Source organism: Haliotis cracherodii, unplaced genomic scaffold (assembly GCF_022045235.1).
Source record: "Haliotis cracherodii isolate W230 unplaced genomic scaffold, xgHalCrac1.p SCAF_2, whole genome shotgun sequence".
NCBI classification, from domain to species: domain Eukaryota; kingdom Metazoa; phylum Mollusca; class Gastropoda; order Lepetellida; family Haliotidae; genus Haliotis; species Haliotis cracherodii.
Genome location: NW_027266275.1, coordinates 59,312,680 through 59,327,277, shown reverse-complemented (window position 1 = coordinate 59,327,277; position 14,598 = coordinate 59,312,680). Strand labels below are relative to the sequence as shown.

Below are 14,598 nucleotides of genomic sequence, written 5' to 3'. Positions count from 1 at the left end.
CTATTTGTTGTTGAACTTCGTGGTACCAGTCATGCCGAAAATAATAACAAAGAATTGTTTCAATCTTTAAAAGAAAGAAGACATCGCTTCAATTTGATAATATTTTACAAAATAAAAAACTGTATTTTACTTGAATATCTTAACGATGTGATTCCAAGTCAAGTCTCTTATTATAGCAATTATAACCTGAGAATGAGATCTAACTTACAGGCAATCGAATGTAGACTCCAGACCTATGCCAAATCATTTCTGCCGGATACGAATAACCTAAAAAAACTTTTAAAAAGGTTCTAGTTTATACCAAATTGTGCACTATCGCCCCAGGCGCGGCTGCAGCGACTTAAGCTCAGGCGTCATGTATCAGACATACGAGACTGGGGCAGTCGGGTAGCCACGTGGTTAAAGCGTTTCGCTCGTCAAGTTGAAGGCCGAGTTCGATTCCCCACATGGGTACAATGTGTGAAGCCAACATCTGGTGTTCGCCGCCGTGTTGTTACTGGAAGAGGCGTAAAATCATACTCACTCACTCACTCACTCACTCAAATACCAAACTGCACTTGCGGATATCATTTTGAAGATGCAATCCAATTTTTCTTTACCTGTTAAAAATAAGACAATATCAGAAATACTATTTATTTTAAAACATTGGTATGACTTAAAAACAATATTGCATGACAATAGTTCGGTCAGAAGTTCTACAAACATAAAAGATCCTTCAATCAGTTCACTGCTTCATTGTCAAAAGAAAGTAGTTTTAATTGTAGACATATAGAAAGGAAAACCACATTATTATATTTCACAGACACCACTGACTTCAATATATTGTTTTGATGTAAACTAAGCGGCAAAAGAAAGTATAGCGATAACTAGTGGAAAGTGGATATTGGGAATATAACTGCCCAGGAACAGGTACCCCAAAACACCACACCCGAACGCGCCAAGTGCACCTTTGACGGCGCTCGTACGGTGACAAAAAATGGTGAAACAGGTTTCCCGCCTATGGCATAAACTGCACGTGCATGTTAGCTGTATAAATGCGTTTGTCTGCAGGGTATAACCACACGTGATGAAAGCACACAAAAGCCACGTCTGTCACAGGAGCAGAGAGAGAGCCATCAGTATGGCTGAAATGGGGGCAGCACAGGTCCAAATTGCCAGAAATTTTGGTTGTACACCATTTACGGTAGCCAGGCTGATTCAACGGTACAGGCAGACAGGGAGGAAACAGGACAGGCCTAGAATCGGACGACCCCGAGTGACAACACCACTGGAAGACGGTCGGATACGGCTCATTCACCTGCGAAACAGATTCGTAACGGCGACGGCGACGGCGACGGCGACGGCAGCAACAGCGTTAGGGCACCCCATTAGCCAACGAACAGTACTATGACGACTTCGTGCTGTTGGAATCCGAGCGTATCGTCATTTCCGAGGAATGGTACTGACTGCTCAACATCGACGTCAGAGACTGCGATGGGCGAGGCAGGTTCGACGCTGGCAAGTGAGAAATTGGCGTCGAGTGCTGTTTACTGATGGAAGTCGGTTTAACTTGTTTCGAAATGACGGCAGAGCACGAGTTTATCGACGCAGAGGGGAACGTTTGGCTCCGCCGTGTATTCGAGAGGTCCATCCTTTTTGGCGGGGGAGGTGTCATGGTTTGGGGCGGTATTTGTGGAGATCAGAAGAATGATTTGGTGATTATACAGGGAAACCTGAACGTTGTGCAGTACCAAGTGTTGCAGCCAGTTGTGCATCCGTTCTTACAAAACCAACAGCAGGGGACATTGTTTCAACACGACAATGCCAGTCCTCATACTGCAAGACTGACTCGGAACTTTCTAAACCAGCAGAACGTTGACGTTTTGCCCCGACCTGCCCACTCACCCGATATCAATCCTATTTAACATCTGTGGGACCATCTTGACAGACAGATTAGAGCACGCCAACAGCCTCCCGTCAACAGACAAGAATTGCAGCAGGCCCTAAGAGACGAGTGGCAACGGATTCCAGTCCACGTCATCAGAAGACTGACGTCATCGATGAGGCGGCGTATCACAGCATGCATTGAGGCAGCTGGAGGTCATACACGCTATTGAAAGCAACTGTGTCGACCATGAACTTGTAGTGTGTCTGACAATTTTTTGTGACATTTCAGACAACTTTTGAAAATGAAATTTCTTACCCCACCATTGTTAACCTTGAGCTTACATTACCTATGATTGCACAATTTCATTCAAACTGTGGTTGATCAATCATTTTTTACCCCTCCTTAGATTATATTATAATATACAACAAAAACCCTTCTTATTATTTTTTCATCGTTTATTTCATTTGTGCACTTTGTACATATGTTTGACAGTATCGTGTGTATTATACCCAGCTGTTGTTAGGTTACCTGAGAGGTATTTACATAAGCAAGTTTCAGATTTCTTTTGAAATAAAAATATGTTTAAACCAAATGAGTGCGAACTGTAGACGAACTGCACTAGAAACTAACTACATTGCATGTGAATTGCTCTGGAGGCAAGTGCATCCTTTCCTACACGGTGCTCTACATAAAATGCCTACATGCAAAATATTCAATGTTTTTAGGGACACGTCAATTCACAAACCAGGTATACGTTTATGGAAATTAAGGCGTTAATGGGAGGCGTTAAAACGTTATCTAGTTGTACAAATTCACCCTTATCTCCCAACAGGCAGGTTTAGTCACATAGCCCAAGGAGCTAGCCCCGTCAAGATGTGGACCAGTGTCTGGCTATGTGTATTTGGTGTCCCCTTTATAGTGAGTTGTACATAACAATGTACTATATTATATAACAAAACTGGATGTTGTAGTATTGCAGTATCGTATTAAAAGAACATATGTCCTGATTTACCAATCGATATCATAATATTTACATGCGTATGTGGTTAGAATACATACATTTTGGTTAAAACGTCAACTGCAGTGTTTCGTATTTGTTTCATATCCAGTTTGGGGCTCCAGCAAATTTGGATATCGGTAAGTTACCAAGTAGTAAAGCGGGGAAATAGAAGGAATTGTCTATAAAAGTATACCAATTGCATGTTCTATTGCTTAAATAAATTAGATAGATGTTTTGTTATTGACTCATTAAATTTAAATTTAGCAGAAATGTCTGCAAACTAATTTACTATAGTTTGTTAATGAGTTTTATTGATATCGCATTTGCCGTATTAAGCGCCCAATAAGCATTCCTGACCAAATTCCCCACCAATTTGTGTGTGCAAGCGTTATAGGCGCTAACTACGTGTTTGCGTAGGTATGTGGCTGGACATTTGCGCTAAATTGTTTTTTAAATGTATTTTTTATTTTAAAAATGTGTGACACATCAATAAACTATTTTTCTTTCTTCTTTTTCTTTCTGTATATTTCAATTTTATGCTGCAAAATCGTAGCAGTGTAGGGGAATGTAAACGTAAATACCAATGAACTATTATCAAACAAGTCTTAGTTTTATCAACGTTTGAACGAGGTTTGTTCACTCTCAAGTTTTTTAAGTACAACATATGACATATGAAGTTTAAATTCCAGCAATGATCTGTATGAGTGATCCAAAGTCTTTTGTTCTGATTACTTTCTTTCTCTCTTTCCAGAGGAGCCAAACCATTTCAATGTTGAAAGTGTGGCTGGTAAATATTAAGCGTATACTTTCAGCAAGACATACATTCGTTTCCATGGTGTTAAAATGATGTCACAGCAAATTACAATCTCTTTTGTAGTACTTAATATAAAATAATATAAAAGCGAAAAATAAGTATTAACTATGAATATATGTCGTGAAATATATTGTACAAATGTGTCATTATGGAATTAAATATAGCGTGTGTTTTGATTGTAGGACTCTTTGAGGGTGACATTGATCTTGATGGAAATAATCCTTTCGTAAGTGTATTCTTTTGTGACTATTTCTCAGCATATATATATATATATATATATATATATATATATATATATATGAAAGCCACACTCAAAGGCTTAACCACTAAGCTATCCTGCCTACTCTTTGATGTAGAATACATGAATGTGTATGTGGATCTTAAATACACAGCCCTAATTGAATGTGGATTTTAAATGCAACCACAATCTATGAGTGAACATGATGTGGACATTTCTTTCATTTTCAGGACAGGAACGGAGTAAAAGATCTCAGGGAAACTTGGCCGAATGGAGTAATACCTTATACCATTTCCAGTCATTACAGTATGTTTATGAAATTATATATCACTAGTCATTAATGTTTACCAACAGGCAAAGGTTACTGTGACATGTTTTGCTTTAACTGACCTTGAATGAAGTATTATAGATGTGAAATAGAATGATAGAACTAAACCAAAAACGGCATACATTGGCCATTTAGCATGGATGCTAGTTCATACTGGAGAATGGATATTTAAAACGCGAAACTGTGCATGAATTCACGTATGTAATGCTTACATTAACTGTCCATATTACGAAGGTAGTAAAACATTAGTCTGCTGTATGTGAATGTTTTACAACGATGCCACGCATAAACGTGACCTCTATGGCGTGGGAGACTCGTGAAGAACCGGGGTAGAATAGGTCCTTAGAAACCTATGCTTGCCGTAAAAGACGACTTTGTTTGTTGTAAGAGGCGAATAATGGCATCGGGTGGTCAGACTCGCTGACTTGGTTGATGCAGGTCATCGTATCCCAAATGCGAGGATCGATGCTCATGATGTTAATCACTGGATTGTCTGGTCCAGACACGATTATATACCGGCCGCCGTCATAAAGCTGGAATATTGCTGAGTGCGGCGATAAACAACAAATAAACAAAACAAAATAACAATTCTGTGGCGTGAGGTTTTTGCATGCTTTTCCATGTCCCAGAAGCACACAATGGACAACTCAATGTCAAATGCCACTGGGTTTGTTTGGAAATAAGTTCTATTGCACACCGGCGTATTGCACAGAAATGGAACACCACTGGGACGCAATAAGGTGTACTTTAGGTGTTCCAGCCTACCACCTGATGGCTTCCTTTAACGAAAGAACACGTGTGACGTCTCAAAGTCACAACAGATGGATTCAAATTTACCATCGCGGAAACCACTTTCAGCCAGCCACACTCATAGCCGGGACGACGTCCGATGGTCTAAGTAGTTTATATGATGTCGTTTCAGGCAACAAGCGGAGTAAACGGACATTTGAGGTGATGTGAGATGAAATGGGGTTAAACGTCGTGTGCATGCACGTGTTTGTGTGGCTACTTCTACTTGCCCGGACTAATGCCTATTTTATAGTGCTAGCACACTGAGAACCTTGCCGAAGTTTAACCCACTCATGTATACTGAGCAGACTAGTCCTTGTTTTAGCCCCTTAATGCCGAGCGCCAGGCAAGGTAATAACAAGTACAATCTTTAACGTCTTTTGTTATGACTAAGCGGAGATCAAACCCCGTCCTTCCGCTCTACCTGTGGACCACTGAGGCGGTGCCGACATCTCAGGCTCACGTGGGACAGGCAACGGGTTTTCTTGGTGGAAGGTCGATTTAGCTCACTGTCGTCAGATAAGTCCCGTGTCCAGATGTTTCCCGATTCTAGCGGAAAAGAACTCGGGCAAGAAATAGAGAATCTCACCCAAGTGTCTTTTGATATCAAATATATCAACACGAGTTGATAAAAGTGGAAAAATTCCGAGGCTTGCCGAGGACTTTTGCCACTTTTATCAACGAGTGTTCATATATTTGATATCAAAAGACACGAGGGTGAGATTTTATTTATCATCCAACATCATTCTTCCAACTTTTTCAATTTGTAGACAGTAATTAGCAGTGTCTTCAGTGTAAAAAGTACTGGTAACAACTTCAGTGGCAGAGCCATTAGTGAGGTCATTTGATTGTGACGTCATGGTAACCAGTATTGTCACAATGGTCTGCAAAGCATTGTCATGTAATTTCATTGCTGCGATATCTACAGTGTAGATATCGCTTGATCTAATCCAATCCTAATTGCTATTTTCCTTATCGTAACGATGTACGTCTTGCATATATGTGAATCTCACACTGTAGGTGATGCAACCAAAGAGACCATTGTGAATGCTATGAAGGAGATTGAAAATGACACCCGAGTCAATGGAAAACCTTGCATCACCTACGTTCCCCGCTCCCACCAACATGACTATGTCGAAGTCGCTTCAGGATCAGGGTTTGTGTTATTGATATTTGTATCTTAATGAGCGTTTCATTTCAGAAAGACAACATTAGTTCTTTTCTTTTAGATTGTCAGTGCGAATAATTACTCCAACAGACTTAACTCTAGCCATTCTGCACTGTTCGATTCGTTTAAATATTCCGGCTGTACGCAGCGGTAAAAACGGTAGAAGTATTTGATAGGCATTAGGAACGTGGGAGAACATCAATACATGAAACTATTTTAATGGAGAGAAAGTTATTTATTGTTTGTAAAGTCAAGTCAAGTCAAGTTTATTCTTATAAATCACATGTGATACAAAGAGGATATATATACATATGTACACATATACATACATAGTTATGTTAGTAATAATAATAATAATAATAATAATAATAGCATGATACGATAATAAGATATACATTGTATGTGTGAGCATTTACAGATATAGAAATATATACTAGTAGCATTATTTATACAATTTCATTGATGCATTGATATACTTGAACAAGTTTATAAGGATAGGTCTATATTGTATTGAAATTAGTTATATATACTTTTCAATTGAGGAGTATTCGCAATAATATTTTGTTAGATAGCGATTTCTGAGGACATTTAAGTTAGGGCAATATAACATGACACGTAACTCGTCACCTATTTCAAGATTACATAAGGTACAGATTCTGTTTCCTCTATATATACACTGTACCATCGACGAGTTTCTATTAGAATTAGAACCTGAAGATTACCTTATCTATATCGCGTTAAACATAATCTTAGGTTTTCAGGCAGTGGTAATAGGTTCAATGATGTAACTGCTCGAACATAGAATAATAAAAACCTTTTGAAGAGAAGGTCAACTCTCGTGTCCAGTCTAGATAATATTGATCTATCACACCTGTTTTAACTTTATACTTAAACCATGATCTGCTAGTAAACGACTGAGACAACAGAATATAATTTAACCCCATGCTCACCAGTATAGTTTTAATACAAGTTGGTTGGTTGGCTTGTTGTTTTACGCCGTACTCAGCAATATTCCAGCTATATGACGGCGGTCTGTAAATAATCGAGTCTGGACCAGACAATCCAGTGACATCATGAACATCGATCGACGCAATTGGGATCGATGACATGCATCAACCAAGTCAGCGAACCTGATCACCCGATCCCGTTAGTCGCCTCTCATGACAAGCATAGTCGCCTTTTACGGCAAGCATGATTTAATACAAGTAAAATGTGGGAAATTATAATTACTGATACGTTGATGCATCTTATACATACGCCCATATACTGCATGCACCAACTTATTTAGTGATTGTAATGATTTTACTCCAATACAATATAATATCATTCTAGTTATTATGATAATTTTGGGGGTATCTTCCAAGTTCACCATAAACCATGAAGTTTGGAGTCGACTGTTTGACATTAAGTATACGCTTGCAATATTTTAAATGAATTCTTTCAATCATAATAGGCTTTTCAAAGCCCCACACTACAGAGGCATATAATAATATTGTTTTTTTTGTGTCTTACAAAACCGACCATTACATGTAAAATATATGTATAACTTTTGACAATATATAGTGTTGAACACTGTAAAATAATTCTTTTTTCTTTCTTTTTTTGGACGAACGTTTTGAAAAGATAAGTACTTTTGTTTTGCTCAGATATATCTTAAATTTCCAGGGATTGCAATAATCACTAAAACCATATAATGATTTCTGAAGATCCGTGTCCGTTTCTGTCATTAGTACTGTATCGTCTGTATATAATAGTATGAGAAGCTTTAGAAATATGTGTAAATCATTTGATCACTAACACTTTTCAAACCAGTGACATCATTTTGTATAAGGTACTACTCAGTGTTCGCATCCGTTTAGAGGAACATATACCGATTAATAATTGACATAAGTTTAAAACAATAAGAAATAACTTTCTTAACAATTACAAAGAGTTATATAATGAAGAATCATGATAACGAAAGCAGTAAGTATAATGTGTTAGGAGAAATGTCGCCCTGTCGACAAGATCCCATGAACCTGGGATCGGATCCAAGACTGACTCTGATAATGATCATGACTGCTCTGATGGTCTTTACCAAACCTCTTGGTAAACCTCTAGGTTCTGCATCGAGCTGTTCTTCCAAATAAAATGCTGTTCAAAGCGGCGTTAAATCCACCTCACTAAGTGGGATAATATCTGTCCATATTCGACGTTTGCAGATGCCATTCACACATTGGACGTGCAGGTGGGAAGCAGATTGTAACAATCAGTAACGGGTGCTACAGGAAAGGAACAATCATGCACGAGTTCATCCATGCACTGGGTTTCTGGCATGAGCAGTCAGAGACGACCCGGGACCAGTACGTCACCATCGTGTGGAATAACATAGAGTCGGGTTTGTCAATATTCATTTATTTATTGGTTTGCTTGCTGTTTAATTTAACAACACACTCGGCAATATTCTAGTTACACACTAGCGGGAAAAAAGTCCTAGGCATCACTGACAATCATGGGAAATAATTCAGTCGTTTCTATGTCTGTTTCACAAAGGCTACATGTATTACTCCCTACACAGCCGATTTTGAATAATCTGCTATTAGTAGGCCGGGCGTGAATGTAGAATTTTGAATTGAAACTATTGGAGCCCAGTATACACAGTGCACCTGAAGGGTTGCTATTATAGTTTAATTTGTCAGTCCTCTAAAGAAATTACTTCTTCTAAAATATGTTTCCCATTTTATGGATATTTTAAAACACAAAGTTTCTCTACGAGACATTTGTGAAGATATTGAATGCCTTTATAATATTTCTGTATGCGGTGCATATTACTAAAGAGGATGTAATGGGATTTAAGAGGGGCCTCAGATTCGTCCTGTTGATACTTTTTTCTACAGTATTGTTTGATGGAGGTTATGAAGTGAAGTTTCCTGCAGTGACAAATTTCGTACTTATGCAATTTACGCATGCAATGATCGGTATGCTTTGTTTGTTTGTTGTTTAACGCCGCACTCAGCAATATTCCAGCTATATAACGGGATTGGGTGGTCAGGCTCGCTGACTTGGTTCATGCATGTCATCGATCCAATTGCGTGGATCGATGCTCATGATGTCAGTCACTGGATTGTCTGGTCCAGAGTCGATTATTTATAGACCGCCGTCTTATAGCTGGAATATTGCTGAGTGCGGCGTTAAACAACAAACAAACAAACCAATCGTTGGTAGCTGAGGATCTTTATTCTAACCCGAAATCCTCACGAAAGCTATTCGTTTTTAACCCTCACGCAGTATACATGTCTATCAATATATAACAAGTATTGTCATGTTATTATATCTCACCGTAACTAATGAATAGTTTGTATTAATTTCACGCAAACAAACTATATAAAGATATCCATGAATGTTGAATAAATTGTAACCCATGTAACATAGCACATGCATTTTCAACACTGTTATATCAATATCCATGCCTGATAAAAAAAATTGTAAAAGAAATTGTAGTACAATTACCAAGATGTGTCTTATCTATTTTTTTCAGGAAAAGAACATAATTTCCAAGCCCATCCTAGTTCTGAATTGGACACTTTCGGTGTTCCATACGACTATGATTCGATCATGCATTACAATGCATACGAGTTCTCTAAGGACGACAACAAACCAACCATCATTACGAAGAAGCCAGGTGTTTTCATTGGTCAGAGAATCCGTCTCAGCACGCTTGACATCAAGAAGATCCAGATCCTCTACGGTTGCATACCGAGGGGCAGTTCATGTATGTGTAAAACAGTACTTATGTTATATGCGTTTATGGCAGTCACATCTATCATTGAGGGTAACTTTTGAAACCCTGGATTCATTTGCCGACATAGCTTTATTTGGGGAGTGAGCCACGTTCTTGAACACTCTCTCATAACTGACTCAGAACAGAATTTCTCTTACTCCAGGAAGTACTTTGATTGAATGGCTATGTGTAACCCGAAACGAATCCCTGGTAGCAAACTCATCATGATAATAATTTGCAATATTTTATAAGTAACAATGGATGTATTAACATAACCTGGTAAATCGAGGATATGCAAAACTATCCATTGCATCTTGAAGTCCATCTTGAAGCATGATACCCTTACAGTCATACATGACACTCTGCATTCGCTATTTTACATAGTTGAACACCTCTTTCCTTTTCCAGACATGCCACCAACTGTCGGCACTCCAAGTTAGTTTGGTTTATTCCTTTCACTATGGTGTTGGATGGTTTGGTTTGTTGTTTTACGCCGCACTCAGCAATATTCCAGCTATATGACGGCGGTCTGTAAATAATCGAGTCTGGACCAGACAATCCAATGATTTACATCATGAACATCGATCCACGCAATTGGGATCGATGACATGCATCAACCAAGTCAGCGAGCCTGACCACCCGATCCCGTTAGTCGCCTTTTACGGCAAGCATGGGTTGCTGAAGACCTATTCTACCCCGGATCTTCACCCTTTCACTATGTATAGCACTAAATGCTACTATTGGTTGTTGGTTTGTTGTTTAACGCTGCACTCATTAACATTCCAGCTATTTGTAAATTATCGAGTCTGGACCAGACAATCCAGTTATTAATATTATGAGCATCGATCCACGCAATTGGGATCGATCACATGCATCAACCAAGTCAGCGAGCCTGACCACCCGATCCCGTTAGTTGTCTCTTACGACATGCATGGGTTTCTGAAGACCTATTCTACCCCGGATCTTCACGGGTCTAAATGAAACTGACAACAGAAAATCTGTAACCGCGTGCTTTATACTATAATAACATCTACATCCTGGATGTCAGCATTGATTAGAGTATGTAGCATTTCGTAGAATTCCCCACCTCTATCCCCCTAAAAAGCATTTTCCAGTTGTCGTGTAGGAAAAACTTTATAAATAATCCGGCAAACAAGCCAATATCATAGTTTGTACATAGTGTTTCCGTGATATTATTAATATATCAGACATAGTCCCGCGTCATGGTAAATGGTTTTGGTTTGGTTTGTTGTTTCACGCCGCACTCAGCAATATTACAGCTATATGACGGCGGTCTGTAAATAATCGAGTCTGGACCAGACAATCCAGTGATTTATATCATGAGCATCGATCCATGCAATTGCAATCGATGACATGCATCAACCAAGTCAGCGAGCCTGACCACCCGATCCCGTTAGTGGCCTTTTACGACAAGCATAGTCACCTTTTACGGCAAGCATGGGTTGCTGAGGACCTACTCTACCCCGGAATCTTCACGGGTCTCATGGTTAATGAGATGTATTTCTGTCCTGCAGAGGTTTACAGCGATTCGTGTACATTCCAATCGGGCATGTGTGACTGGCAGAACCTTGGCAGTGACCGCACGAACTGGGTACGAAGGAAGGGCAGAACTCCGAGTGGAAGAACCGGACCAAACTATGACCACAGCCTCAGTTATGAAGGTGAAGTCAGAGACCATCTGTTACAACATTCACACAGAAGTATCTTCTTGTGATGCAAAATACTAATTAATCAATCATTTTAAACAATAGGAATAAGGAACAAGAGCTCCAACATTAGCCATTCAGTGTATGACTATGAAACATTCATGCTTTATCACAATTTTGAAGGGAGGGGGGGGGGGGGGGGGCACTTGGCGAGGAGACAGATTTAAGCATTGGCACATCGAATATCCAGGTTCACCTCACGTGGGTGCAATAATGGAGACGTATTCTTGTTCGTGAAAAGTATCAAAGCGGCGTAAAATTAAACTCACCTTTACTAATTTTATTACTATTCGTACATAACTAACGCCCATCAAATGTATATAAAACGTCAACGCCAGAGAATGCAGTCTTGGTTATTCGCCGAAACACATTCCGTTGGGTGTTAAAGGCAAAAATATCGCAGAATTTGTAAGAACAGATCACTGAAAATGAAATTGTATGATGACACCAGGTGTTCACGAAAAGGGGTTAGCCTACGTGTCCGAAATCCAGTGTTTTGTCCCTCGGGCGTGTCAGAAACCTATAATCCTGAGTTTGAGAAACATGTTCTCCCTGATTATGCTTCTTGGTTTGTCATCGCCAAACCAGTGCTCGTGGGTTTCCCCCAGGAACAACCCCAGGACCGCGTCATTTCGGGCTTCCTCCCACATTAATCTGACATGTCGTGATTAAAATACTGACAGTGTGCAAAGTGGCGTTAACCTCACTCATCCCTACAAGTTGTACCTGCCATCACTTCATCTACATACAGGTTACTACATCTACATGGAAGCGTCGCATCATAGTCACTACACAGCCGTCATGGCTTCCAAGCAGTATCCGGCAGGGACGTACTGTGTGACCTTCTACTACCATATGTATGGCCCCGAAGAGGGCAAAGTGTACCTGAGAGTTGCCCGTGGTACACATGTACAGAACATCCATACAATCAGCGGAGACCACGGAGACCTCTGGAAGAAGGCGGAAGTCCCATACACCTCTCAGGACTCATTCCAGGTAGTACATAGGAGCTGAACACGTCGTGTTTGGAAGTAGAGTTAGGATAAATCTTTTACATAATTTCGCAAAATTATATGTGTGTATTGGTGTGAAAGACGCGATCTGAACAGTTGAAAAACGTTCACAGTTTATTTAGCGGTATTCAAAGCAGGGGAATCGTCCAGACTTTTCACTGCGTATAAATACTTTGATTTACATGTGACCTTCCGCCTCGTGCTCTACAGGCCAATTCAGCTGTAAAATCCAGTACACTCCGCTAGTGACGCATGTAACTTGCTTGTTTTACTACGTCTTAGCGAGTTTGCAGAGATGTATTTTCTGTTAAATATGTTTGAGCGACCGCCAGTGGGCTCTTAATGGTAACTCAAAATGTTAAAAGGGTCAATTATGACGTGCCAAGCAGATGACGTCATATTAAACACCATGACGTCATGTTGTCTGTACAGGCCGTTCGGTCGACTTTTATGGGTTTTACAAGACGGCGGCCAGCCAATCCCATTCCTGGATTTGTTTCGTTTCATTAAAGAAAGCATGACGGCATGAATATCGCATCAAGAAAACTCGATTTAGTATTACTCACCTGGCGAGTTCAATTGTCATGGGAACATAAGACGTAATGTATTTTCATATGATATCATAACATACGCAACTCTGAATAATGCAAAATATTTATAAATATTATGAATTGTGTTTACATGAATTCTCTAAAGAATTTTACCCGACGCCAATAGGAAAGTTCAAAACAATTATTTGCGTTTTCTTTTTCTCTACCAGTTTCAGTTTGAGGGCATTATCGGCTCAGGGTCCAAGAGTGACATTGCTTTGGATGACATAGCTGTTCACACTGGTGCTTGTCCAAGCGGGGGTGGCATTATTGGGTGAACAGACTGTATCGCCTTGTGTCATTTATGTATCGAAGTTTACAATAAAAATAAGATCTGATTTAACATTTATGTTTTATTTGTATTGTGACTGGCTTTATTTGCGTCAATAACTAAAGAAACACAGCTGTAGTTTTCTCTTTCGCGAGATCGTTGTTTTTATTTCTACGATCTTTCCAAACTGTACATGTTGTTAAGTTATTTCACTGCAATTAATCACCTTAATAGAATTTCTTGACTTCAGGTCGAAAGCAATGGAGAAAAGAACGTTGTTTATTATATACTGTTACATAAGTAATCAGTGTTTCTCGCAAAATGCACAAGTAAATTTTATGGAGTCTAGAATAAGCGTTTCCGTTAGACGCTCGTAAACACGAATTTCTTCGAGGTAAACTCACTGTTCAATTCTCTGAAACGGAATGTGAAAAAAAAATACACATATAAATTTAGTTTTAAACAGAATTGAATGAATATTTTTTGTCAGCACTGCACATTCTACCCCGATTCGTGTTTATTTCAACGAACTTGAAATAGTAGTGAACTTATTCATCTCTTTACATGCAGTCTGGTGAAGTAAAGTTTGGTCACGTAAAGTAGAGGTAAAGCTTGAATGATTTATATTGTTACATGGCAACGTGTAGTGTTGTTTTGTGTAGTTACAATTATTGATACAGTATTACAACCATGGTGAACTAAGAAAACTGGATGGCGCCATTAAGAAGATTCCACTCAAGTAGCATATTTCATGTTGCCAGTCAGGAAGTACCGTGTGAACAAAAATCAACGCAAAAAAATCGTGATCGGCCATAAATCTACGTCAGGATAATTAGAAATATAGTTTTACAGTATATTTAAAAGTACTTTGGAATTATGCGTGATCAAGTAATGCTGTCCTTGTTCGTAATGCTTCATGTCGGCTCTGTTGTCTCGTAGATAGAACGTGTGTCCGGAGAGCGGTTGGTTGCCATCGGTGGTTCGTCCCCTGCCGCATCATACCAAACCATAACGTGAAGAATATGGTACTTGT

General features: G+C 39.3%; 1 protein-coding gene across 1 annotated transcript; it reads left to right on the top strand.

Moving 5' to 3' along the window:
* The first annotated feature begins 2,704 nt into the window (after positions 1 to 2,704).
* LOC139468300 (meprin A subunit beta-like) lies at positions 2,705 to 13,632 on the top strand. Its single transcript, XM_071250180.1, has 12 exons — positions 2,705 to 2,785; positions 2,977 to 3,004; positions 3,619 to 3,654; positions 3,864 to 3,907; positions 4,150 to 4,225; positions 6,057 to 6,192; positions 8,406 to 8,581; positions 9,722 to 9,955; positions 10,373 to 10,399; positions 11,500 to 11,646; positions 12,443 to 12,687; positions 13,465 to 13,632. The coding sequence occupies exons 1-12, from the start codon at positions 2,741 to 2,743 to the stop codon at positions 13,570 to 13,572; spliced, it is 1,302 nt and encodes a 433-aa protein (XP_071106281.1). The 5' UTR covers positions 2,705 to 2,740; the 3' UTR covers positions 13,573 to 13,632.
* Positions 13,633 to 14,598: the final 966 nt, after the last annotated feature.

What these genes read in the sequence shown, in the direction of transcription:
- LOC139468300 (XM_071250180.1), top strand. Translation starts at nt 2,741, where the DNA reads ATGTGGACCAGTGTCTGGCTATGTGTATTTGGTGTCCCCTTTATA. An exon ending in TCCAGCAAATTTGGATATCG is followed by an intron (nt 3,005 to 3,618) that starts GTAAGTTACCAA and finishes CTCTCTTTCCAG; the next exon opens with AGGAGCCAAACCATTTCAAT. An exon ending in CAATGTTGAAAGTGTGGCTG is followed by an intron (nt 3,655 to 3,863) that starts GTAAATATTAAG and finishes TTTTGATTGTAG; the next exon opens with GACTCTTTGAGGGTGACATT.